The sequence below is a fragment of the Selaginella moellendorffii genome, unplaced genomic scaffold (genome assembly GCF_000143415.4).
Source record: "Selaginella moellendorffii unplaced genomic scaffold, v1.0 SELMOscaffold_0, whole genome shotgun sequence".
NCBI classification, from domain to species: Eukaryota; Viridiplantae; Streptophyta; class Lycopodiopsida; order Selaginellales; family Selaginellaceae; genus Selaginella; species Selaginella moellendorffii.
In genome coordinates, this window is record NW_003314261.1 from 4,579,296 (window position 1) to 4,605,592 (window position 26,297).

The window sequence follows — 26,297 nt, forward strand, 5'->3', positions numbered from 1 at the left end:
GCTCTTGGGTCTTGTGAGATCGTGCCGCGATTTCGCTACGGCGGAGGCGATCATTGCGTCGCTGGATCCAATCGCGGAGGATGTTTACCTTGCCAACAGTCTGATTGAGATTTATGGGAAATGTATAGTTAGATTGTCAAGAAGCTCGAACCAGTCTGGTGGTTCTATAAGTCCATAACTATCAATCCTTTAAGAATTTTGGTAATGTACAAATTGCTCTCAAACTCGCTTCTTTGGATTCTCTTGTTTTGCTCAAGAGTGTCAGAAGCTTGAAACTCTCTTCGCTGTGTTTGCATGCTTGGAGCGACATGAGCACACAGCCAACTACAATCTTTTATCACTGGTTTCCTTCCTCCGGTGAGTCTTGCAGCCTTGAAATCCATCAAAAGCTTCATCACAAATGTTCTAGAACTGAAGAGCATTGCAGTTCAAGGAATCCAGACTCAGCCTACAAGACTCTGGAGCGGGAGGGGCAAAAATACGCCTTGACATCTGAGCCATGCTGCTTTTCAGGAAAGGTAAATCTCAGCTTCTTTCTTGCACTTCACATGCGCTTTGTGCTTATTATCATCACTCCAAACTTGCATATTTGAGGGTCAACAACGAGGACGAACGAGAAGAATTGATCGAGAAATGCTCGCCCAAATGCTCGCTTCATTTGTTCCGAAACATCAACTCTCGTCATTGCCATGGCAACAAGCTCAAATGTCTCCAATCGATCAAGCCCCATGCTACAATGGATACGCAGCTGTTATCAATGTGAAACTCACAGACACAGACGATTACTTCTCCAACGAAGTGGGAAGAGCGATAGGATTTGTGACTGCTCGCGAAGTGCCTTCACCATAATCGGGACCCACATTTTATGTGAGTGGAGAGTCCTTGGGATGCTAAACCAAACTTTTTCTTGTAGTGTTATGGAGTTGGCAAACTGTGTTGTGTGTTGAGAGTGGCCTACAATCAAGAAGGTAATCAAGAGAGTGGACAATAAATTTTACGACTCTGAGAGGTTGAGCTCATGAGGGAGTGCAAGCACGAGAACGTCGTGAAAGTTCTTGACATGGGCAAGGAAGAAGATGGAGGTGACATGGTTCTCGAGCACTTTTGGCATATTAGAATTCAATAAGGATGGGCGACTACGTTACAAGCTCTCTAAGGTGGGCTGGATTAAGGAAACCATGTGGTAGCTTCTAATGGGTTTAGCAGGCTTGCAAGCGAGAAGTTGTGATCCTGCCCGAGTCAACTCTACCAACACTAAATTGGATCACTAGGATTCAGGGCTCCTGAAGCTATCTCCACAGAAGTTTGGAAAAGGTGTGGACATGTGGTTAAGAAGCCTTTCAAGTGGTTATAGAAATTATGATTTAGGAGGATGAGGCAAAGGTGATAGATAAAATGAAGAAATTGTACAAGAAAGATTGGTCTAAGAAGATTGAAGCCAAGGATGTAGTGGATTTGTTATGGCGTTCGCTCGTTTGAGATCAGTTTACGCTCACAAGCTTTAGGTGACATTAGAAAATACCCAAGAAAAGAAACTGTTGTCAAAGAAGAAAAGGTAATGGCAAATACCCTTTCCAAAAGTTATGTCTGTTCTTAAAAGAATTTTCTTAAATTGCATAGTGTCTAGGTAAAGAGGCTGCCAGATTTTCTCACTCAGTTCTTGAGCGCCAGAATTCTGCTGCTCTCCTCTTCTCGAGATCTTGGACACCGAGGAGCTGCTCGATCACCAAAGCCATATCATCCCAGCTTCTCCAGAGTTCACATTTAACTTCCTTGCGAATTCCACCACGGCCTCCTTGAGAGCTACTGCTGCCGAGTTCGACAACTCCTCCACGAAAAAGAACGAAAACTTCGTTCGAGTGTGGGATTCCCGGCTCGCAGACGTTGTGTTCGTGCCTTCTTCGCAGCTCTCTGCACGCGGCGGCGCTGGAATGCTGAGGCGGCATATCGAATCGCTGCAAGACAAGAATATCTGACGGTTGAAATGAATGACTTCGAAGGCCGCCCGGAAAAATTTCCCTGTACAATCCACCGCAGCCTTGGGTGCGAACAACGTGCCTCTGCGCGCTTGCAATCCCGGGCTTGTAAAGCGGCGTCCATCTCCTCGCGTTGCATCTGAAAGATGGGATCAAATGCAATCGATCGGCAGCAATTCATGCTACTCCGGAGATCAAGCTCGTCACCATCTTCAACGACGCGGGCCTGAAAGTAAACACGCGCTTTAGTCCAAGGACTTAAGAGAAAACCAACTTCTCTAGTTGTAGAAGTTCCTACGGACTGGCAGGAGTCAAGTCTATGAGAGAAACAAAAGCGTCTACCAGAGTCCCTTGTAAAAGCTATCCTGTTGATGGATTGTAGAGGCAAGTGGTAGATGGCGGCTTAGGCGGCCAACATCCCCGTCCACGACACCACGTCTCGCTCTTGTTGTGCCATTGTGATGTTCCAGGAGAGACGTTTAGCTGCCGGATTCTGGGTGCGCTTGATCTCAGCCCTTGGTGGGCTTGATTTCAGGCGCTTGGCTGCCGCTTGAATCTGCTGGAACCACAAGCTCGTCGGGGGTCGCTGGTGGGTGGGACGTGATAGCTTGATCCAAGTTGAATGGCGCCACGATGCATTGTTGCGTGCGATTCACTCCAACTGGCTTGACTTGGAAGACTACGCTGGACGATTGAAGTCAGATAGTTATTTCGTCTTTCTTCCAGCTTTGATGGTTCAACGCGCTTCAAAGTCATCTACCGTTGACTTGGTTTTCCTTAAACATCAGTCAAAACTGGTCGACTAGATTAGACAGATAAACACCTATTTTGGATTAAATATTATTTATTTTGTGCTCTTTAAAGGTTATATTGGCATTATTATTTTAGTGACTAAGTAAAATATCGTGCATGTACGATCTGTGGCATTAAGATGGTGTGGTCAGAATGAAGATGAAGATCAAGACGGACCAGAGTAAAGTGAACATTGTCAATTGGGCAGAAATAGGGAGAAACACCAAAAAGCTCTGGAAGAACGTACCAAAAGCGTCAGCCAGAGTCCCTTATAAAGGAAAGGCCAAGAAAGCTCTCCTGTCGATGGATTGTGCAAAGCGCGTGATCGATGCGACCACCGTCCCGTCCACGACATCTCGTCTCGCTCCGCCATCTTGTTGTGCCGTTGTGTGATGTTCCAGAGAAGACGTTTGGATGCCGGATGCTGGATCTCTTGGTGGCACTCGGACATCCGGCATGATTTCAATTTGCTGGAGCCACAAACTGGGGGAGCGTGATCGTTTGATCCAAGCTGACTGCATTGTTGCTTGCGATTCAATCGGAAGACTACGCTGGAGCATCGACACGACGTTCCTGAACTCCGCCGCGGCCAGATCCCCTGCCTGGGCATACGCGACGAGCATCGCGGTCCACGCCACGATATCCCTCTCGGCCATGCTCTCGAACGCCCACCTCGCCTCAAGAAGATGCCCGGATTTACCACAAAATGCGTCTAGGATTCGAGTTTGTTTTTTTCAAGGTCAATCGGTACAGTCCACCAAGTCGAATTGTCCAAGTCCACATTCTATCCCAACACATATCGTGTAAACTCTGGCGAAAACTCTTCCACTCTTTGATGTTCTGATCCATCGGTTTGATTAAAGAGTATCGGCCATGTCTCTCGCGGATTTGCTGCTGCCTTTGTTTCTACTCGTCTTTCTCACAACATCCCGGTCACAGTGCCCCACGAATCCATCCACAATCGTGAACGACACACAGGTTCTTCTCTCTCTCCGTGACAGGCTTGGCATCAAAGCGTGGAACGAGACCGCCAATCCAAGAGCATGGCGCGGTGTGGAGTGGAGCTCGGACAACCGAGTGGAGGGCCTCAATATGTCCAGGTTAAATCTCTCGGGAGTTCTTCCTTCCATCTGGGCCGAGCTTCCATCGCTGGCTCGCTTGGACCTCTCGCAAAACGGCCTCTCCTCGCTGGAAGTCCCTGGTTGCAAGAACACGCAGCTCAAGCTCCTCAACTTGAGCTCCAATTCTCTGCAAGAGGTCCCGGCAAACCTCTCCAGCCTCGAGAGCTTAGAAAGCCTGGACCTCAGTGCGAATTTCTTAACAGTGCTCGGTGTTCCAAAGTTTAGCTCCACGCTGCGATCGCTCAACCTGTCCATCAACAACTTGAATGGGAGCGTTTCCATCGGTGGCAACCTGGGACTGGAGGCACTGGAGCTCTCGCACAACGGACTCAGCGGCTCCATTCCAGAAACTTTCGGGGAGATGACGAACTTGACGCGCCTGGACATATCGTTTAACAGGTTTAGAGGAGATCTTCCAGATATTTGGAGCAAGAACTTGGAGCTCAGGTACTTGGATATCTCCAACAATTCGCTCCAGGGTGGTTTGCCACCGAGCTTGCGAAGGCTACGCAAGCTCTCGGTTTTAAGCGCTGGAAACAACTTTCTCTCCGGGCCACTGGAGCTGGAAGATGGCGACTTTGCGAGCATCGAGACTTTGCACCTCTTGCGAAACATGTTTAACGGGACGGTACCAGCGAGGGTGGGAAGCTTGACGAACTTGAGGGTGCTGGTTCTCATGTGGAATCGTTTCAGTGGCACTATACCTCCGGAGCTAGGAAACTGCTCGAACATCAGAGAGATATGGCTCAACGGCAATGACTTGACTGGAACCATCCCAGGCGAGCTCTCGAAGCTGTCGCATCTCCAGCAGCTAGTTCTCAACGGCAACGACATCGGTGGGGAGCTCCCTTCTGGACTCTCCAACTGCACGGAGCTGGTCGTTCTCTGGCTGGAGCAGAACAAGTTTTCTGGAAATCTCCCGGACAGCTTTGCGAGCTTGAGCCGCCTGCTCATTCTCTCGCTCTCCGGCAATGATCTCGTCGGTTCCATCCCGGCCTCCTACGGCAAGATGAGCTCGCTGATCGGCCTCGACGTTGGATCGAACAACCTCTCTGGAGAAGTTCCGGCCATGCTGCAAAACGTCTCGACTTTGCAGTTCCTCTTCCTCTCAGACAACAGCTTCAGCGGCTCCATCCCGGACTGGCTCCCCCGGCTCAGGAACTTACGAGCCATGGACTTCTCGCTTAACAGGTTCTCGGGCAAGATACCGGCAAGCATCGGCCGACTGTTCGCCAACGTCCAGCTCTACAACATGAGCACCACCACCCCGCTGGTTCACGCGCAAAGCCTCGTCTACACCGGCTTCGCCTTCCCGACAACCATAGACTTCTCCTCCAACCAGCTGAGTGGAAGCATTCCGGCGGCCATCGGCGACCTCTACAATCTCCAGGTGCTGGACCTGAGCCACAACCGGCTAATCGGTCCCATTCCCGAGTCCCTGGGAAACGCAAGGAATCTCTCCAGGGTGGCGCTCGCGAGCAATCGTCTCAATGGCTCCATACCAACGTCCGTGGCGGACCTCTCGTTTCTCACCGTCTTCGACGTCTCCAACAACAGCCTGGTGGGACGGATACCTGACAGCCCGCAACTCTCGTCCATGGACGCGGCTCTCTTCGCGGGAAACCAGCTCTGTGGCTTGCCACTGATCAACACCTGTTCGAGCACTGCTCCGCCGCATAGGCCTAGAAGAGACGGACAAGGTGGTAGCGAACAGGACCAAGGAGGTGTGACAACACTTGTCAGCGTCGCCATCTTCGTGGCAGCCTTCTTCTACGCGCTCTTCTGGACTTTCCTATGTACTTTGCAGCAACCCTGTATAATCTTGAGCCCCGCGCTCCGATAGATGCTCGCCATCAGAACGTACGCAGCCAGAGTCTTTCTCGTTGATCTTCGTCAGTGCCTCGAACGCAATCCTCCCCATTTCCACGTTCTTCCACTTACGGCAGGCCCCGACGACGCTCCTCCAAACCATAGCGTCCGCTCTCAAAGGCATGGTCTCGAGGACTTTCACGGCCACTTCCAGTCGGTTTGCAAGCCCGAAGAGATCCACCAAGCTGCTGTAGTGATGAATTCTGCAAACAATCTATTGCCTGGATAACTCCCTGCCTCGTTCAACCAGGCCGCCGTGGCTGCAAGCAGTGATGACCGAGACAAACGTGATCGCGTTTGCTCCCACGCCATCTTCTCGCATCTCGCGAAAGGCTTCGAACACGAGCGACGCGTCGCCCTGTTGGCCGATTCCTGTGATCAGTGCATTCCAGGCGACGATATCTCGGACTGCCAGAGATCCAAACAACTGCTCGGCCGCCTCCGCACTAACCGTAGAAGTTTACCATGCACGTCCCCACAACTTGGTTGTCTTCCAGCCCACGCCTGTAAAGCTCAGCCTGGATTTTCCTGGACCCAACGTTCCCACAGGCCGTAAGTCCCGCTACAAGAGTCCGAGTGTTTGGAGCACAGTCCATGCTCTCCAAGAGTTCCAGCCCGAGCTCACTCTCACATCAAGCTCGTCCAAACGACAACGTCCCGGCTACGCATGCCTTTGAAAACTGCTCGAGCTTCCACCATATCTCCACACTTGGCATACATGTCCACCAAGCTGCTCCCGACAAATCTGTGCTCGCAGCATCCAAACTTCGCGGTGAGAGAATGAATCTCCATCCCCTTTTCTAGGCTCTGGATTCACACTAGGTTTCAATCTTCTCGCGGGACAGGTTGCTCGGATGCTGAAAGGTGGACGCAGGCCATGAGCGCAGCAACAAACGTTCTCTCGTCCGGATCGTTCTCCCTAGCCAGCTCCAAGCTGTCATTTCCAGCAGATCCCTGGAGCATTGCGTTCCACGAAACCACGTCTCGGCCAGCCATGCCATCGAAGACCTTGCGCGCTTCCTCTAGCTTCCCACACTTTGCATACATTATCGATCAGAACACGTCCTCGCAGCTCCTGATGTTTTAAGCTTCACCCCAGTTTCCAAGCTCTTTCTCTTGACGACTTTCCCGTCGACATCCACCGCTTCTTCTCGCATTGCCGAGCTCGCACAGGCGGCAAGCGTCAGCAACATACGTTCGAGAGTTCGGACAGCACCCGGATAGCTTCATATCTTCGAAGAACAAGAGAGGGGGCTCGTATCAAGCTCGTCCAGAGCACGACATCATGCTCTCGACCAACACTTAAGTACATGTCCACGAGGCTGCTCCCCACAGAAATATCTCCACAGCAGTGGCTTTTCACAGCTCCATCGTGAACAGCGACTCCCTTCTCGAGGCTCCTCGTCTTCACCATCTTTCCATCTTCTTGAGTTTTCACTGCTAGATTCGCACCACTGCTAGATTCTCACAGGCCTTGGCAGCAGCAACGAAAGTCCGAGAGTTTGGCGAACAGTCCATCTTCCCAAAGAACTCGAGAGCGATCTCGCTTTCTCCATTCTCTACGTAGCCCAGTGTCAAAGCGTTCCAGGAGACTCTCGCCGTGGCATCTCATCGAAGACCGATTGAGCATCGAGCATGCTGCCACACTTGGAGTACATATTGATCAGCGAGCTCGAGAGGAAAACGTCTTCGCTGCAAGACATTTGCTTGGCTTGAGAATGGATCCCTCTGCGGGTCTCGAGAGTAGCCTCCTTGACAAGCTTCCCATCGACCAAAACAGCATCTTCCTTCGCCGCAGCCTTCGACGCGGCCATGAAGCTAGCCCGACCGCCTGGCTTCCATCCTCTCAAAGAGATCCAGAGACACATCTAGCCCAGCATCAAAACGTTCCAGGACATAACGTGTCCATAGCGCCGGCACCCGGGCGCCCGCAGCGGCGCCGCCGAAGGAGCGAATGCTGGCGCGGCGCGTCGAATCGTTGCCGTCGCCAAGCCACGGAACAAGCATCCATCGCAAGAACCCTAAATATTTGCTATATCTGACGGTTGAAAATGAATCGGGCCATTTACATTCACCTCTTCTCCCTCGCGACGCTAATGTTCTTCATCACTTCATACACCATGAAGGCAATCCCCACGCCCGGAAAAACCTTGAGGTACTCGGGCAAAATCCCCCTGTACAACCCAGCGTAGCCTTGGGTGCGAACAATGTGCCTCAGCGCGCTCACAATCCCAGGCTTGTAAGCCGGTGTCCATCTCCGATCGCCCTCGAGTTGCATCCTTCTCTTTACCAAATCGATCGGAAACACCGCTGAAAACAGGAACGATGGCGATCAAACGTAATCGATCTTAAGACTCTTACCTGTTGAGGCAGCAATTCCTGCTACTCCACCGGAGATCAAGCTCGTCACCATCCTGGACGACTCGGGCCTGGAAGTAAACATGCTCACACTCTAGTTCAAGGACTTGAAACTAAGAAAAAATCCACCTCTGAGCGTTCCAGTAGTTGTAGAGAGTTTCATACACGCAGAAGTTTATCGCAATCGTTGGGCCTACGGACTGGCAGGAGTCAAGTCTCTGGCGTTTTGCAGGGAGAAAAACCAATTAAGCTCTCGAAGAACGTACCAAAAGCGTCGGCCAGAGTCCCTTATAAAGGCCAAGAAAGCTCTCCTGTTGATGGATTGTGGAAATCGCGTGGTAGATGCCCGTGTAGTGCTTTGAGGTTGTCTGCAAATCACAGGGGTCATTTCACCTGCGAGGCGCAAAATAAGTCCCAAGAAACTCTCTGTCAAAGCCATACTTCAGCTAAGAGCTTCTCAGGAAGTGCCTAGAAAGGAAAAACTACCCCTCGCATCATCTCTTTCTCTACGGTCAAGCTCTACTCACCTGTGCTGCTAGTCTCGTTCGAACGAGATCCAAAGGGTACGTTGTCGCAGCAGCAGTGATTCCAGCTCCACCACCGGCGACGAAACGAGCAAGCAATCGAGCTCCGGAGTTGTCATCTCCACTGCTTTCTACCCCAAGCCATTTGAGCAGTGCCTGGAGGGGGAAAGGAAAAGGATTTTAGACAATAAAGTAAACGATGCGTTACTTACCGCCTTGTACTGCTCATACGAGTAGAAATTAATCGCGGAGTATGGAAGGCGATGAACAATCGTGACACCATTTCCCTTCCAGAACGCCAAGCCCCCTTCTTCGCGCAATATCCTCGCAGCCTCTCTGAGGATGCTCGGCTTGGTCAAAATCTTGTCCGTTGTCATTCCCCGGATCTGGAGCGAGCACAAAAAATCCCAAATCCAGCGTGCTCGCGCTCGAAATCGATCGATCAAGGGGGACAAATCCCCAGACGCCTTACCTGGAAGAGAATGGTGAGGCGCGCGAGGGGAGCTGTGCACGTCTTGCTCACCGCCCCCGCGATGCCGCCGGCGGCGAGCTGCGAGAGCGAGCCGATCTGCGACGCGCCCTGCTGTGACGCCAGCACTCCCTCCACCGCCTTGTCGCCGGAGGATCCCGTAGGGACGCTGCTGAAGGCGCTCGTGTCCACCGCTGCGCTCGTCGAAACCGCCATAGTCGTTTGGAACCCTAATGGTGGGAGAATATCTCTTGTCCCGATAAACCCTAAGCCCTAGCATTTTGAAATGAAAAGGCGGGAGTTTTATTGATTCTTGGAGGGGTTATTTTGTCTCAATCCACTCTCCTTTGGCTCCTCAGATCTTCTTGGCGCAGCTAGGGTATCCCTGGAACTTGCAACGCGTAGGGATGCTCTCGGCATTGGCCTCGTTGATGCTGATCCCCGCGCTCTTGGCAGCCGCGATGGTGGAGCACAGGCACGCCGGATCATCCTTGAATTTCTCCACCACACTGCAGCACGCCGCCGTGGGCGTGGCCTGCGCGTCCTGGGTCGCCGCCTGGCACGGAAGCAGCGCCGTGAAATCGTTACTACAGGTCGCCGCCGCCGCGGTGGAAGCGATCGCCAGGAAGAGCGCGCACACGATCGCGAGCTTGATCATCGCAGCCGCCATGGAATTGGAATTCGCCTAGAACTCTCGGACTGATTGGAAGAACGCGAATGCGAAGGGAGTGATCGCCTGAACTGTGCGAGGGAGAGGATGGGAATTTATGGCCTGGAGATCGTCTGTAACGCAATGCATTATGCCAGGAATCAAGCTGCGAGAAAGCACGCAACGAATAAAAGTTATTAGCCCTATAATTTGAATTTGAATTAATGTACGTGCTATGAAACGTGGCGCGCATGCGAGCTTGCAAGTGTAAGTGACCTAAAACCTCCAAATGGCTGCCACTATCGCCCCATTGCAGAGTGTGTGTTTCGCGTCTTCCAGACTATCGAGATTTCCAGTGTCTTGGAGCTCTTCCTTCTCGCGATCGAGACGATTTGCCAGGAGAGTATCGGCTATGGCTTCGCAGGATGTGGATCTTGAAGTTTTCGGCAAGGCGGCTACTGGGACTGGAAGCCCCAGCAACCAACGGGGAGATTGTGAGTTCTATCTTCCGTAGCTGGGCGAGCTTCCATTGATATGTTATGGTATTTGTATTGTCTTCCAGGTCCATTCTCTCAGCGAGTTTACATGGTTCTGGAAGGTATGAAACTTTTGGATTTGTCTTCTTTGGTTCCAATTCCAAGTTTGTGATTCTCGAAGAGAAACATCTTCCTTACAAGGCAACTTATGTCGAGGAAGGACCCAACAAGCCTGACTGGTCAGTTACGAGAGATCGATTGATTTTTTCTTAGGAGAAGGGATTTGTTTTCTCGCAGGTTTATGCAACACAATCCCTCTGGCTTGATGCCGGTTCTCCGTGACGCTGCTGATTGGATTCAAGACTCGGACAAGATCTTTGAGCATGTGGAGAACAAGTTCAAGGAGCCGTCCCTGAAAACTCCAGACGAGTTCAAGAGCGTGTAAGTCCGATTTCAGTGTTTTCCCGAAGCTCGACTGAGATATGACTTTGGATTTTCCAGCGGGGCTGGCATCTTTCCAGCGTTCACAAACTGGCTCAAGTCCAAGGACCGAAACGCTCCAGCGAAGCAAGAGTTTATCAACGAGCTCACAGCTCTCGAGGAGCACTTGAAGAAGCACGTAAGCTTTCTTGAGTTTCTCCTCATCTAAGATTTCTTCCATGAACGTTCTTCCTACAATTGTGTTTGTGTTTCTCAGGGCCCTTACATCGCTGGAAAGAATCCCACCGATTCCGACTTTGCTTTGGCTCCAAAGCTTCGTCACGCTAGAGTGGCTCTTAAGCACTTCATAGACTTCGTCTTCCCCAGCAATCTCCAGCATGTCGCAAAATACATCGAGGCAAGTTTCTTCCACCAGGCTTTCCTTCGCTTTCGTCCGACATGATCTCTCAGATGTTCTTTTCTCTTTTGTTTAGCTCATGGAAACGAGGCCAAGCTTCAAGAAGACGGATTCTCCAGACGAGATGATCATCGCGGGCTGGCAGACCAAGTTTGATCTTCCGGACAAGATTGACAAGAACTCGGGACAGGAGAAGAAAACAGCCGTCACACCGCTTGTGTAATTTCATGGCCAAGTGTCGATTTTACGTAATCAACATATGGAATTGTGCCATGGTTTTGAGTTTTTTCTTCCTTTCTCGACTTCTCCAAACTTTTTAACGCGAACGCACCCACCTTCTTCGGGGCTCGTCAGAAGGCTTGTCCAGTCCAGAGATGTCGGAACAAACGGCATGCTCGCAATCAAGTCTCGGGCTTGATCAAAGCGCCCAGCTCTGCTAAGAGCGTCCACCATGCAGCTGTAATGCTCCTTTCTAGCTTTTAGCTCGTAATCCATCACCATCGAAACGAAGCAGGATCTCCCTCTCTCCACTTCTCCACTTCGAGCGCAAGCCGTGAGAAGCAGCAAATGGCTCGTCTCGTCGGGGCACACAGCCGCGATCTTCATTCTTGCCAGCAATTCCAAAGCGCTGGAGCAGCGGCCCCTGGACGCGTAGCCAGTGAGGAGAGCGTTCCACGAGATTACATTGGGCTGAGACATCGAATCAAACAGCCCGCGAGCCCTTTCCAGGTGCCCGTTCTGGGCATATGCCGAGAGAAGCGACGTCCACGAGACGAGATCCCTCTCGGGCATCTCGAAAAACGTTTCTACCGCCTTGGAAAGCTCCTGGGCATGGCAAAATGCTGCTAGAATTGCGTTCCAAGAAGAAACGTCGCGGCCAGGCATCAGTGCAAAGATCCGTGCTGCTTCTTCAGGATGCCTCTGTTGGGCATATGCCGAGAGAATCGTCGTGAAGGAGACCGTGCTGTGCTCGGGCATACTCTCAAACGCGCACCTCGCCTCTTCCAGATTCCCACTCTGTGATTCTGCCGAGAGCATCGTGTTCCAAGCAGCGAGATCACGCTGCTCCATTTGTTGGAACTCGCGCTTCGCCTCGTTCAGATGCCCGGCCTGGACGAGAGCCGCGATCATCGCCGTGGAGGACTTGAGATCTTGGACCGGCATCTCGAGAAGCAAAGCCCAGGCTCGATCGATCCGGCCGGACTGCGCGAATGCCACCAGCATCGCAGTGGCGGACGCCAAATCCACCACTGGCATCGCCTGGAAGATCTGTTTGGCCTCGTCCACTTGCCCTGCCTCCGCGTATGCGGTGATCATCGCATTCCAGGAGGAGAGATCGCGCTCTGCAAGACCATCGAATAATCTCCGAGCATCTTCCAGGTGCCCGTTCTGGGAATATGCCGTCAGCATGGCATTCCACGTCACGTAGTTCCGTTGGGGCATCTTATCGAATATGCGCTTCGCGCCTTCCACGTGTCCGGCTTGGGCATATGCTGCGAGAAGCGTTGTGAAAGAGACGATGTCGTGCTCGGGCATCTGGTGGAAGAAATCGACCGTATTTTGGAGGCCATTGTTTAGGGCAAGCGCTGCAAGCATGGAATTCCATGAGATTTGCGTCCTGAGTGGGATTCCCTGAAAGATTCTCGTCGCTTCCCACAGATCTCCACGCTGGGCAAATGCAGATAGAAGCGTGTTCCAGGAGATTAGATTTGTCACTGGGGCGATTTGGAAGAAGCGCTTGGCATCCTCCAGATGCCCATTCCGCACATAGGCCGCCAGCATCGAATTCCAGCAGATGGGATCGTGCTTGCAAGGCATCGCATCGAAGACCTCCTTGGCCTGGGCTAGGTAGCCATTGTGGGAGTAAGCGCAGAGTAGGATCGACCAGGAGTAGCAGTTCTTGGATCGAATGGCATCGAAGACCTGGCGCGCACGATCTACAGACCCACATTTCCCATACATCTCAATCAGATTGTTGGCGAGGTAGGCATCGTCCGCGATTGGAAGCAGTGACGCAATGCGAGAATGGATCACCTCCGCGGCCACGAGATCCCGGCACGATCTCACAAGGCCCAAGAACCCATCGCCCGATTGCATTGCCAGGCCATTGGCATGGTTGTTTCTGAGTTTACAGTAATCTGATCAAACTCGAGGGCTTGCGTAGCCGTTTGGCCATCGCCCCGAAACTCTCTGGGAGGGATCAAACAAAACAAAACATTGTTTTGATCCAGGCCCGGGGTTACACCGGAGATCTCTAGTGTGTGATGATGACCAACTTACTTATAACTAGTTCATTTAAAGCGACTGGCAATTTTTGTTTCTCTTAATATATAAAGCAATCTTACATGAATGCAATGCATTATTCACTTTGCCCTGGTTCCTCTTACCATCGTAATCCCAGGTATGAAAAACCATAGATCTTAATTGGTTCATTAACGAAATGAAAAGAAAAGATTAAATCTATCACAATGTTGCAGACTTGTAATTTCGTCTAGGAGAAATTTTCATGCACACAGGTGTCAATTCCCCAAGTAATGTAAACTCTACACCCTAAATTTTAAAGAACTTAATATAATTATGTTCAATCAATATTTCCAAATAATATTTTAGTACCAAGGAATATTTAGTTTATATATACTGAGCTTGCAACAAATTATGAGAGAAAACCATTACCTTGAATTTTCTGTAAATGGTGGTTGTGTACTTTGGAAACCTTTCCACTGTGATTCCATCAGGCCCATGCAGTATGGAAGAAAAAGAGCTTTATAACTTATGGATAGTATGTTGCAGATCTCAAGGGTGGCAAAGCTTTCCATTTGATCACTATCATCTTTGTATTTCATCTACAAATTCACATACAAGGTGGTCGAATTAGAACCCTCCAAACTTCTAGTATTCTCTCTCACTAGATGATGTCCTCCAAATTACTCTTGTTAGATTTTTTTATGCAAGAAGAACAAAATTTGTATATGCGTGGAGTAGATTTTTTAACAGAGAAGGATACTATTGGTTTGAACCTTGAGAAATATATAGACAGATCTTCTTCCGCGTGAGCAAAGTTTGTACTTGGACATGGAAAATCGCGCATCAGAATGATGGACGGAATAGAGATTTTACTTAACTTGCTCGTTTATTCATTTTATTTCTTACTTGGAACAATTCCTCCTGATTCCAAATTCGCGCTGGCTCCAAAAGCTTTGTCATGCAGTGGCTCTTGAGCACTTCATGGACTTTCCCTAGCAGTCTCCAGCATTGTGGTGGTCTTCTTCATCGAGCACTCGGCTTAGAGTGGAACCTCCCTATACGGACAGCAGCAGCTAGTCAGTCTTCATACCACGCTGATGGATGGACTGATCGACGAAATGGAGGAAATTCAGGACATGCAAGAGAAAGATTTGGGGAGACTAGTTTTTCCTCATTTGCTTCGTTTTGATCTCTGTTGTTTCCTCTTTCGTTTAGCTCATGAAACGACACTAGCTCCAAACGGTAAACGATATGTCTAGGAGCGTCAAGTTCGTCCCGTTGTGCGATGAGCTCCAGTCCCAGTAGTGACAGGTTGAGCGATTGCAGCGAGGTAGTTTCTGGACTGCTAAGAAGGGTCCAAGCTTTCCAAACTCTTGGAGCTGGAGAAGTTGAGAGGGTTGAGCTGCGTGTTCTTGCAACCAGCCACCGCCAGCGACTTTGGACTTTGGAAAACAAGAGTGCAACAAAAATGTCGATGACAACACAACCAAGATATCCACCTGCACGAAATGCAAAGACAAGATTGTGTCTCGGATCTATCATAACATTGCAGCCATGTAATTTGACGACAAAAGAGCTGTTGCAAGGTAAACGAAAAAGTGTATGTGCGTGGATTCCGAGTGGATTCAAGAGATTTCTCGAAGCTTGACAAATATATGGAAGTTTGTTTGCTCGTTTGTTCGCTTTATATATTCTCTGTAGCGAGAGGTCCAGGCGGAAGGTGGTTCCAGATGGAAAGAAGAAATTAAACCTAGAAAGAGCGATGGCCTTGCAGTCTCCACTCATTTTTTTGGACTGGTGGTCTTTCTCCACACTTCGATGCCAAGACCAAGGGAGAGAAAAACCAGAATCCTGGACGAGTCCAAGATCTAGGAGACGAGATTTACTCTTGCAGGTTCTCTGGCTTGATACCGGTTTGAAGTGACATTCAAGACTCAGACAAAATCTTTGGAGAAGTAGTTCAAGGAGCATCCAGACGAGTTATCCCATGCCCACGTGGCTCTAGCTACTTGCGACACGTGTCTGTTCCATCAACCCTAACTCACATGCCCTAAGGGGAGAGCTTGAAACATGGCCAACTTAATCGTGGTCTATAGGCCCTCCATAGCTAGCCCGTAAATCTAAACCTTTGTTTGTGGCTCTCTGTCTCGGGCTTGATCAAAGCGCCCAGCTTTGCTGAGAGCGTCCACTAGCTTTTAGCACCATCGAAACGAAGCAGGATCTCCCTCTCTCCACTTCTCCAGTTCAAGCGCAGTGACGAGATTAAATTGGGCTGAGACATCGAATCAAACAGCCAACGAGCCCTTTTCAGGAAGATCTGTGGATTCCGGATGATCACACCACTCTTGCTATTTCCAGCGCTTAGAGCCGAGAGTTTGCATAGCCCGTGCAAACTTGGTGGCAAACCGAGGAAATATCTACGCTAAACCTGTCCAGGTGCGTCAAGTTCGCCATCTCCCCAAAAGTTTCTGGGATGGAGCCGCTGAGTCCATGTGCGAGAGCTCCAGTGCCTCCGGTCCCATGGAAACGCTCCCAGTTGATGGAAAAGTGCAGCCTAAGAAGTTCCAAGCTTTCCAGCCTCTTGAGGCTGGAATTGAAGCTTGAGCTGCGTGTTTTTGCAACCACCAGCAAGGAGTGATTTGTGTTTTTCAATATACATAGATTTGCTTACATGAATGCATTCACTTTACTTTGGTTCCTCTTGATCTTCATCATTAGGGTATAGATCTTAATGGTTCAAGATGTGTACTTGCATGAAATGAAAAAAAAAAGAATCACAATGTTGCAGACTCGTATTTTCGTCTAGGAGAAATCTCCTCATGCTTAATTTATGCACACAGGTGTGACAAAACCTCAGGGGTGAGGTCAGGAGCCCTACTATTGCTGAAGCTGTGAGATCCAATACATAAGCATGGAGATTCTCTCTGGGAGTGGGATTTTATTTATAAATCAAATTTATAGGTGTTTATCTAATACAAGAGAAAGGATTATACTAATAATATTGTTTGCTACTTTAAATAAGTTAAACTGAACATTAATGAAAACTTGCCTTTAAAGCTCTTTATGTAATATAATCATGTTCATTTACCTTTTATTTATAAATAATAAAGGTAGTGTTCAAACTTATCGAGATCTTTAGTTGCTTTTAGTTATTAGTAATAATTTTTGCTACTTTATTCAAGTCAAATTAATAAAATTTTCGTAAGATAACAAAATTACAATATATGCCAATTACTGGTGCCCTAAAAACCGGTGTTTTTATTGTTTAACAGTAAGTAAAACAAAATAAATAAAATAGTGGTATCCAAATGCGACTTAGCAGAAGTTAAATCCCAAGAGCTAGAAGACCATTTTCATGAGTTATTATGCTCATACTACTTTTATAATCTTGCTCTCAAAAAACTTATGGTCAATTGAAATGTTTCTTTCAACCATCAAGAACTTCATTCCCACATTTAAGATATTGCTTCTTCCAATTCTAATGTAGTGAACTTTTCCCTAGTGCTGAATGAGATATGTGAGTGGTACAAGGAAATACACACTGAAATAGTTTAAAACATTGTTGTAGGATTTTGGGATACAAATTCCAGTACAACATGTTGGCTATAGCATTGACTAGGGAAGTGAGATTTCACTCATACGCTAAGCACATTGAGTAGAGGTTCCACTTCATTTCAGATCAAATCAACAATAGAACCATCAACTTGGAATTTTACCCAACCACCTCAATGGTCACTGATATCCTATTGAAGCCCCTATCTTGAGTGAAATAGGAAGTCTTCCTTAAATCTCTCTATTTGATTGACAGTGCAAGCCTTGAGGAGTGTGGAGACAAGTGACAATGTTAACAAACAAGTTAAGTTCACCAAATGCCAAGCATCACCCATACCATTACATACATAATCATACAAGTCCACAGAGCATTCCACACACAAAAATCTAGACATCTACAATCATTTGTAGATATGTGTTTTTGTGTGTGGAATGCTCTGTCAACTTCATTGCTTTGGTATGGTTATGTACATAATAGTATGGGTGTGACACTTGGCGGTTGGTGTCTTGGATGAATGACTTGTCTTCTTTGCTGATGTGGAGACTTGTCATCACTTGTCTCCACACTCCTCCTCAAGGCTTACATCATCAGTCAAATGGAGTGATTTGAGGAAGAGTTCATGCTTCACTCAAGGCAAGGACTTTGTTAGGATATCAGCAACCATTGAGCTGGTTGAACAGAATTGCAGGTTGATTGTTCTATTGTTGACTTGATCCCAGATGAAATGAAACCTCCAGTGAAATCTCATATCCCGAGTCAACGCTATTGCCAACATATTGTCGCAGTAGAGTTTGATTGCTGGAATTTGAATCCCAAGGTCCTGCAGCAATGTCTTAAGCCAGATGGCCTCTTTCGCTACTGCTATAGCTGTGATGTATTCAGATTTGCATGAGGACATTGCAGTGATCTATTGCCTCGTGGAACACCAACTAACCATGTTATGGTTATACATGAAGACATACCCTGAGGTGGATTTTCTGTCATCTAGATCTCCTACCCAGTCTGCATTTGTGAATCCCACCAGGTTGTTGTCTCCATCTCCTCTTGCATATTTCAGTGTGAATTTCCTTATGCCACTCACATACCTCATGATCCGCTTCACAGCGGCCCAATGTGAGGGTGATAGATTGTCCAAGAACTTTGAGACTGCTCCCACACTGAATGCAAGGTTAGGCTTAGTTGAGACCATCAAGTAGATGAGGGCTCCTGACTATTGAATGGTACAGTCATGGGCTTGAGTGGTGCCGGAGGGGCCACCCAGGGAAGTGCTCAAGAGCAGCTCCCACTCCCGAAAGGGAAACCGACTGCGGTGCTCCCAACTCATGTGGAGTGGTGCCCCACGTGAGTACCTTGTGGCTCATTGGTCCTCGCCCTTCCTAAGGGCTTGGGCCTTCCCTTCGGGATGGAAGTGAGGGGGTAGAGGTACCCATACCGGGCCGTTAGGCCATGGTGTTTCGCCCCGACGTCCCGAAGCAAGTGCTGCACCCAAGGCTTGGGATTTAGAGGGTCCCATGATCAAGTCTTGTGGTACCAAGGGGTGTTAGGAATCTGGAGGCTTGGTGTGCTTGGCTGCTTGTGCCTGCGGGGAGTGTAGCCGAACCTTAAGTCCAGTCTAACCCGGGGAGGGGGATTGGGAGAGATTTGGGAATCCATAGATGGATGGCTAACACTCCATTGCTCGTGTAGTGAGTAGTTGAAACCAAGTAGGACCAAGTAGGAGCTGGTACCATAGGCGAGAAGCTGTGAGACACAAAATCCCTAAGCCCCAAAGTGGAGCCGGAAGGGCGCCACATGGTAGTGGCCGAAGCGAGAGCCAAACGAGCGTAACACGTTTGGACCAAAAGCTCCGACTTGAAAAGTCAAGAGCGGGAGTGGAACTCCCAACGAAGTGCTCAAGGAACGAGCACAAAGCGAGCAAAAGGCGAGGCTCCAAAAAGGGACCCAAAAGGACCAACACATGACACGTGGGAGTGTCCGAGATGGACTCGAGTTGGAGTCCGAAGTGGAGTCCGAGATGGACTTGAGTTGGAGTCCGAAGTGGAGTCCGAGATGGAGTCCGAGATGGAGTCCGAGATGGACCCGAGGTGGAGTCCGAGATGGAGTCCGAGATGGAGTCCGAGATGGAGTCCGAGGTGGACCCAAGATGGACCCGAAATGGAGTCCGAGATGGAGTCCGAGATGGACCCGAGATGGAGTCCGAGATGGAGTCCGAGATGGACCCGAGATGGACCCGAGGTGGAGTCCGAGATGGAGTCCGAGATGGAGTCCGAGATGGACCCGAGGTGGAGTCCGAGATGGAGTCCGAGATGGAGTCCGAAGTCAAGACCGAGACCGGGACCGAGACCGGGACCGAGACCGAGACCGAGACCGAGATCGGGACCGAGACCGAGACCGAGGCCGAGGCCAAGACCGAGCCCGAGCCCGAGTCCGAGCCCGAATCCGAGTCCGAGTCCGAGTCCGAGTCCGAGTCCGAGTCCGAGTCCAGAATATGCTAAAGAGACATACTAGGGGTGAACATCCTCCGGACTTGGCAAAGAAGAGTCTTTGCTATGGAACCGAAAGGATACCTCAAAAATGGAGGTAGCGATCCGATGTTGCTGGGTGCAACAATCAAGGATAGGAGCAAAGGACTAGTGGCCAAAGTTTGGGCCATGGAATTTAATGGAAGGGATCCAAATGGCAAAGTTAGCCAAGGAACACTAATGTGTTCGATGCTAACAGCTTGTGGGAAAGGAAGCGGACTTTCAAGGATGGATTCCTAAGTGCTCCAATTTGGCGAAGTAAAGGCTCCAAGTGAGGGAGCGGTAAGGTAGCCAAATGATAGGGCCATGGACAGCCCTAGCACAAAGTATGATAAATGGAACTTAGTGCCCAAGGTGGCACGAAATAGAAGAGAGGATGATGGTGCCCTCAAGTAATGAACTTCCTAGGATAGGGAAGTGGAGTTGCACAATCTGTGCAATGCAAGGTGTTGGAGACACTTAGGAAATTGACTCCCAAAAAGTCAAAAGAGTAAAAGTTCCAAGGTGCAAACATTCAATAGATGGAAATTGAGATTACTCGAGAAGGAGTAGTGGGATTGACTTAGAGAAGGGTCTCTAAGAGGTTTAGCGAGAACTAAACCAATAAAAGGAGAGAACCATTACATGTGGTCCAATCAGTCTCTAAGTTGGAGAGACTACGCTTCTTAAAGGATGGACAAGGCATGGTGAGCCTTTGGTGTCAAACCATAGACAAAGATTGGCTAGGTGCCAAGGATGGAAATGGTAACACGTGTGGGTGTTACTTTATGAAATGGTTTACCGTTCGATGAGGACATCGAACTTCGTCTATGGGTGGTGGAGTTGTGAGACACAAAATCCCTAGGCCCCAAAGTGGAGCCGGAAGGGCGCCACATGGTAGTGGCCGAAGCGAGAGCCAAACGAGCGTAACACGTTTGGACCAAAAGCTCCGACTTGAAAAGTCAAGAGCGGGAGTGGAACTCCCAACAAAGTGCTCGAGGAACGAGCACAAAGCGAGCAAAAGGCGAGGCTCCAAAAAGGGACCCAAAAGGACCAACACATGACACGTGGGAGTGTCCGAGATGGACTCGAGTTGGAGTCCGAAGTGGAGTCCGAGATGGACTTGAGTTGGAGTCCGAAGTGGAGTCCGAGATGGAGTCCGAGATGGAGTCCGAGATGGACCCGAGGTGGAGTCCGAGATGGAGTCCGAGATGGAGTCCGAGGTGGACCCAAGATGGACCCGAAATGGAGTCCGAGATGGAGTCCGAGATGGACCCGAGATGGAGTCCGAGATGGAGTCCGAGATGGACCCGAGATGGACCCGAGGTGGAGTCCGAGATGGAGTCCGAGATGGACCCGATGTGGAGTCCGAGATGGAGTCCAAGATGGAGTCCGAAGTCGAGACCGAGACTGGGACCGAGACCGGGACCGAGACCGAGACCGAGACCGAGATCGGGACCGAGACCGAGACCGAGGCCGAGGCCGAGACCGAGCCTGAGCCCGAGTCCGAGCCCGAATCCGAGTCCGAGTCCGAGTCCGAGTCCGAGTCCGAGTCCGAGTCCGAGTCCGGAGCCTGAGAGGGTGAAAGCCCAAAGCGTTCGTCTCCCAGACCCTGGGGGTTTTGGTGAGCTCCAAAAGTATAGTAGGGGGGAGGACTGCAGTGGAGCCAGTTTGGCCAGGAAAGGCCAGTTTGGCCCAGGAAGGCCAGACCCAGTGTTGGGTGATGAGCTGCCCACTGGGAAGTCCAAGACTAGAGTGAACATAGACCGACAAGCGGGGTAGCTTGGTGAAGTGTTCAAGAGCCGGCTGTAGTTCCCCCGGGAGATCGACTGGCCGATGCTCCCAGTCCAAGTGTGGGTGGCACTACCTACTTGGATACCTGGTGTGGCTCAACGGAACCCGCTCTAAGCCCATGGCTAGAGCACCCAAGGGCAGAAGGCGAGGAGAGTACCCAGGTGGCTCGCTTAAGGCCACGGTGTTCCGAAATGTCGTCCCAAAGGCCCAGACTGTGGAAAGGAAGAGGAGCAGTCCTCTGGAGTAGTGACCAAGGACACAGTCGTGTGGTGAGGAAGTCCTAGAGGACCGTGGGACTTAGGGGTCGGGCCTGTGGGCCTCGATCCAGTGGCAGTGTTGGCAAACACGGCCAGGGGCAGAAAGGGACTTGGTAGGAACTGACAAAGGGACTTTGGGGAAGGTACTTCCCCAGGTCTGTGGGCATCCTAAGGATGCTAAGGAGTGGATCTAGGATGACCACTCGTGGACACATGGCCCAGTCGTGGAGAGACGAGGTGGTGATGCAAGTGGTGTTGAACCACTAGTACAGCAAAGGTGAATGGGCATGGCCTTAGCGTAACGGGCCGAGACGTCAGTGGTACCTTTGGGTGTCGGTCTCAAGACCGGACACGTGGAGCACTGGGACCAGGTGCAAGTGTGGAGTGGCATGGATGCCATTCTTGGGGCTAGTAAGTCCCAAGTCCTGAATTGGAATGATGGAGGTTGTGAATGAGACTCCTCCAAGTGGTCGGAGGTGTGGTTAAGTGACTAAAGTAGAATGGAAAATTTAGTCGCTTACAGAAGCTTGGCGAGGGAACTTAGCACAAGCCAAGGCAGAGTTGGTCGGATAGACGAGGTAAGCTGGCAAATTGGAAAGGAAAAATTTGTGGCATACAATTTGGTATCGGAGCCTTTTCCTCAGTTCTAGCAAAGGAAAGAGGCGGATTGCTGGGAGATGGCAAGGGCAGGGCATAAGCGAACCTAGGTGGAGACGGAACCTCCGCCAGAGTTAGAGCCTCCGGTTGAACAAGAGGCTATGGATGAGGAATCCTTGCATAAGGAGGACTCTAGTGAGGAAACTTCCAAACAAGAGTCCAGTGGTGAGGTTCAGTTATCCAAGGCTCGATTGGACGTTCTAGAAGGACAATTGGCGCAGACCAATGCCCTACTGGAGACTCTCGTACGCAAGCTAAAGCGTGATGAGAAGCAGAAGAAAAAGAGAAAGACTGCGGATGCTGGCAGCGCAGAAGGTGCGGACCCTTCGGCAGGGACTGAGGCAAAACCAAACAAGGTCGAACAGACCGAAGTGGAATCAGTCCCTCAGGTAGTTCCCAAGTACAAACCAAAGCCCCCACCGGTCTTCAAGGGAGTGAACGACTATAAGGTGGTGGAGGATTGGTTTTACGATATGGAGGACTACTTCCGAGCATTGTGATTACCGAGCTCGGAGAAGGTCCCATGTGCAAAACCATACTTGGCAGATAATGCCAAGTCTTGGTGGAGAACGACAGAGGCCAACGAAGGACCGGTGGCCACTTGGGAAATGATGAAGGCAAGGATCCGCGCAACTTACGTTCCTCCGAATGCTACTTTGCATCTAAGGGACGAGCTGAGTAGGCTGAAGCAGACCGGAACCATTAAGGAGTATGTGAATGGGTTTATGGCAAAGAGGATACTTGTCACAGACATGGGGGATATGGATGCGTTCCATGCCTTCATATAAGGTTTGCAAACCTGGGCTCACGGTGAGGTGATGCGGTGGAACCCGACCAACTACAAGGAAGCGTTGGATGCGGCCATCAAGGTGCATTTCAACGATAACCTGCAAAAGGGGAACACGACGGGGTCGGGATCCACGTTTAGCAAAGGGGCCAAACCAAGGGGAACGTTTAGCAGAGGGAAATTCAAGAAGAGTTTCTCTAAGAATGAGTCCTCGGGGTTCCGGAAAGGCAAATCCGGTGGCCAACGAGCGAGTACGTGGGGGAGTCAAGCAAAAAGAGACAAACCCACGGATAAGAAGGTCAAGTCTTATAGCAGCGTGGGAAACAACGTATGCTACAACTGCGGTGAAGCGGGACACTTTTCAAGGGAATGTCCCTACCCGAAGAAGGCCAGAGCCAATATGGCCATCAAGTCGGGTGAAGTCCAAACTGAGGTATGTGATCCAGTCCCTAACTCAAAGTTACTCATTACACGAGCAACTTTGGTAGAAAGTCATTCGCGACATCTACTAGCCCTTCGGGGGAAGCTCGGAGGTAGCTTTGTTAAGATCCTTATTGACACGGGTGCTTTGGATAATTTTGTGGCTGCAGACATAGTCCGGCAAGCCGGACTAACGGTGCAGTAGCTAGGCGAACCAAGGACTATAGAGTTTGTTCAAGGTAGCCAAAGCACCGATAAGGTACTTCGACAAGCGAGAGTCGAAGTAGGGACATGGAAAGTGGACATGGATTTCACTGTGTTAGACATGGCGGGATTTGACATGATCTTCGGAATGGACTGGTTCAATCAGTTTGTGGTAGCCCTGCATGGACAAGGTAGAAACCTTGTGGTACTGGCGAATGCCCAAGGAAGAAGATCCAGGGTGGAGGCCCAGGATCTCAAGGTAGGGCAAAGCAAGGCCAAAGAATCTTGCTTAAACCTGGTGTCCACGAGAGGACAACTCACTAAAGGAACTAAGGCAGCATTTTTGTGCTTACTCACGGTGAAGAGTGATAACAAGACAGGAACGGAAGAAGTACCTTGCTTGATCCAACGGGTGTTGGACCAATTCTAGGATACCATGCCGGAGGAGTTACCGGCGGGGTTGCCCCCCGCACGACCAATAGAACATAAGATTGAGCTAGTCGAGGGTGCTGAGGCGATGGTTCGTCCCCCTATCGTTTGAATGAGAAAGAACTCGAGGAGCTCAAGCGCCAACTAGAGGAGTTGGTGGACAAAGGGTATGTTAGGTTGAGCAAGTCGCTGTATGGGGCGCCGATGTTATTTGTGAAAAAGAAAGATGGATCTATACGCATGTGCATAGACTACCGATTGCTCAACAAGTATACAAAGAAGAACAAGTACCCTTTGCCCAGGATTGAGGACCTGTTCAATAAGTTGGGAAAGGCAAAATACTTCTCGAGGATTGACCTAAGGTCAGGATACTACTAGATCAGGGTAGCCAAGGAAGATGTCGAGAAGACAACCTGTCGAACGAGGTATGGGAGCTTTGAGTTTCTGGTGATGCCCTTCGGGCTATGCAATGCACCGGCAACGTTTTTGGCGCTAATGAACCACATCTTTGTACTCTATCTGGATCACTTCGTGGTTGTCTATATCGACGACATCCTAATCTATAGCGAGACGCTAGAGGAGCATGCCGAACACTTGGCGAAGGTGTTTGAGAAACTAAGGGAACACAAACTGTATGCTAAAGAGAGCAAATGTGACTTTGCTCAACAAGAGGTAAAGTTTCTCGAGCATGTGGTGGGCCAGGACGGGCTCAAGGTGGACCCGGAGAAGGTCCAAGCGATCCAGGAATGGGAGCGACCATTGAATGTACATGAGTTGAGGGCATTCCTGGGGCTATGCAACTACTATCGAAAGTTTATCAGACACTATTCGAGAGTAGCCCTGCCCTTAACAGACCAAACAGGAAAAGGGAAGATGGTATGGACAGCGGAATGCGAGGCGGCATTCGTCCACCTCAAAGGGAAGTTGAGGAAGGCTCCCGTATTGGCATTACTAGACTTTGGTAAGGACTTTGAGGTAGAAACAGATGCTTCGGACTTTGCGTTAGGTGCAGTTTTGAAGCAAGACAACCATCCGGTAGCGTTCTTCTCGAAGAAGCTGGACAAGGCTCAACGGAAGTGGCTTGCCCACGAGAAGGAATTGTTTGCGGTGGTCAAGGCACTCAAGGAGTGGCGACACTACCTTGGGAGAAACTTCAAGGTTTACACGGACAATGTGGCAACGAAACACTTCTTGTCACAGCCCGACCTGCGAGGGAAACAAGGTCGGTGGGCCAATGCCTTGGCCAAGTTTGATTGCGAGATTCTGTACAAGCCTGGGAAGAGCAACATTGTGGCGGATGCGCTAAGTCGAAAAGCGAGCTTGAGGTTGGCAATATCAAGCGCAACAGCAACCTTCTGGGACGATGTGCAGACAGCATATGAGAACGATGGTCTAGCACAAGAAGTGTTGCTGAGGAATCTAGAGGCACGAGAAGCTCACCAGAGAGGTGAGCTGCCAACGGAAGAGAAAACGGGCTATGTGGAACGCAATGGACTCATCTATTACAAGCAAACGAGGGTGTATGTTCCAGAAGGGGAACTAAGGAAGGTAGCCTTAGAAGAGTGTCATGACAGACCTCTTGCGGGACACGGCGGAGTGCCCAAGACGATGGGCTTACTCAAGAGGAAGTACCATTGGCCAGATATGGCTAAGGACGTCCAAAACTATGTAAAGACATATCTAACATGTCAGCAGGTAAAAGCCGTGACTAAGGCTAGTGGGGGCTTGTTGCAAAGCATCCCAATTCCAGATCGTCCGTGGAAATGTCTTACGATGGACTTCATCACGGGACTCCCCCCAAGTGAGGGGTTTGATGCGATATTCGTGGTGGTGGACCGATTTTTGAAAATGGCACATTTTATACCCACCACAACGGAGGTGGATGCGGAAGGTGTGGCAAAGCTGTTCTTTGAACAAGTGGTTCGAGTGCGGGGCAGACTGGAAGAGATCATCTCAGATCGAGATAAAATCTTCACCAGCAGGTTCTAGAGGACTCTTCTGGAACAGTATCGCACCAAGTTGAAATTCAGCACAGCCTATCACCCACAGACAGGTATGGGGTATTAGGTCAAGTTGTTAGCACTAAAACTTCTTGACAGATGGACAAACGGAAAGGGTGAATAGGCAGCTGGAGGATTATTTGCGATGCTATGTCTCGGGAGACCAAACCGATTGGGTAAGTCATTTGGGACTTGCGGAAATGTGTTATAACAACTCACCACATTCGAGTATCGGGGTGAGTCCATGGGAAGTCATCAATGGGCGAGCTATTGAAGGTCCTGTGGAACTCGGTGTGGCCGAGTATCATAGAGAGCTACCCGCAGTGGAGGCATTCACGGCGGAAAGACTCAGCATTTGGAATCTAGTGAGGGATTCCTT

At 50.0% G+C, this 26,297-nt stretch overlaps 5 protein-coding genes across 5 annotated transcripts; 2 read left to right on the plus strand and 3 right to left on the minus strand.

Moving 5' to 3' along the window:
• Positions 1–3,534: 3,534 nt before the first annotated feature.
• On the plus strand, positions 3,535–6,448 carry LOC112344135 (probable leucine-rich repeat receptor-like protein kinase At5g63930). Its single transcript, XM_024668267.1, has one exon. It carries the CDS (start codon positions 3,642–3,644, stop codon positions 5,730–5,732), a length of 2,091 nt encoding a protein of 696 aa, XP_024524035.1. The 5' UTR covers positions 3,535–3,641; the 3' UTR covers positions 5,733–6,448.
• A 1,320-nt stretch (positions 6,449–7,768) lies between these two features.
• LOC9642004 (mitochondrial substrate carrier family protein B) lies at positions 7,769–9,325 on the minus strand. The gene is made up of 7 exons (XM_024668288.1): positions 9,113–9,325; positions 8,853–9,026; positions 8,644–8,796; positions 8,383–8,484; positions 8,246–8,316; positions 8,120–8,187; positions 7,769–8,068 (listed from the first exon to the last, which is right to left on the minus strand). The coding sequence occupies exons 1-7, from the start codon at positions 9,323–9,325 to the stop codon at positions 7,830–7,832; spliced, it is 1,020 nt and encodes a 339-aa protein (XP_024524056.1). The 3' UTR covers positions 7,769–7,829.
• A 139-nt stretch (positions 9,326–9,464) lies between these two features.
• Positions 9,465–9,779, minus strand: LOC9642005 (non-specific lipid-transfer protein). Its single transcript, XM_002961076.1, has one exon. The coding sequence runs from the start codon at positions 9,777–9,779 to the stop codon at positions 9,465–9,467; it is 315 nt and encodes a 104-aa protein (XP_002961122.1).
• Positions 9,780–9,979: 200 nt separating this feature from the next.
• On the plus strand, positions 9,980–11,359 carry LOC9632274 (glutathione S-transferase DHAR2). The gene is made up of 7 exons (XM_002960423.2): positions 9,980–10,252; positions 10,321–10,356; positions 10,416–10,473; positions 10,532–10,675; positions 10,736–10,853; positions 10,932–11,072; positions 11,149–11,359. Exons 1-7 carry the CDS (start codon positions 10,048–10,050, stop codon positions 11,293–11,295), a joined length of 849 nt encoding a protein of 282 aa, XP_002960469.2. The 5' UTR covers positions 9,980–10,047; the 3' UTR covers positions 11,296–11,359.
• Positions 11,325–13,169, minus strand: LOC112347049 (pentatricopeptide repeat-containing protein At4g02750-like). The gene is made up of 2 exons (XM_024677242.1): positions 11,847–13,169; positions 11,325–11,762 (listed from the first exon to the last, which is right to left on the minus strand). The coding sequence occupies exons 1-2, from the start codon at positions 13,167–13,169 to the stop codon at positions 11,325–11,327; spliced, it is 1,761 nt and encodes a 586-aa protein (XP_024533010.1).
• Positions 13,170–26,297: the final 13,128 nt, after the last annotated feature.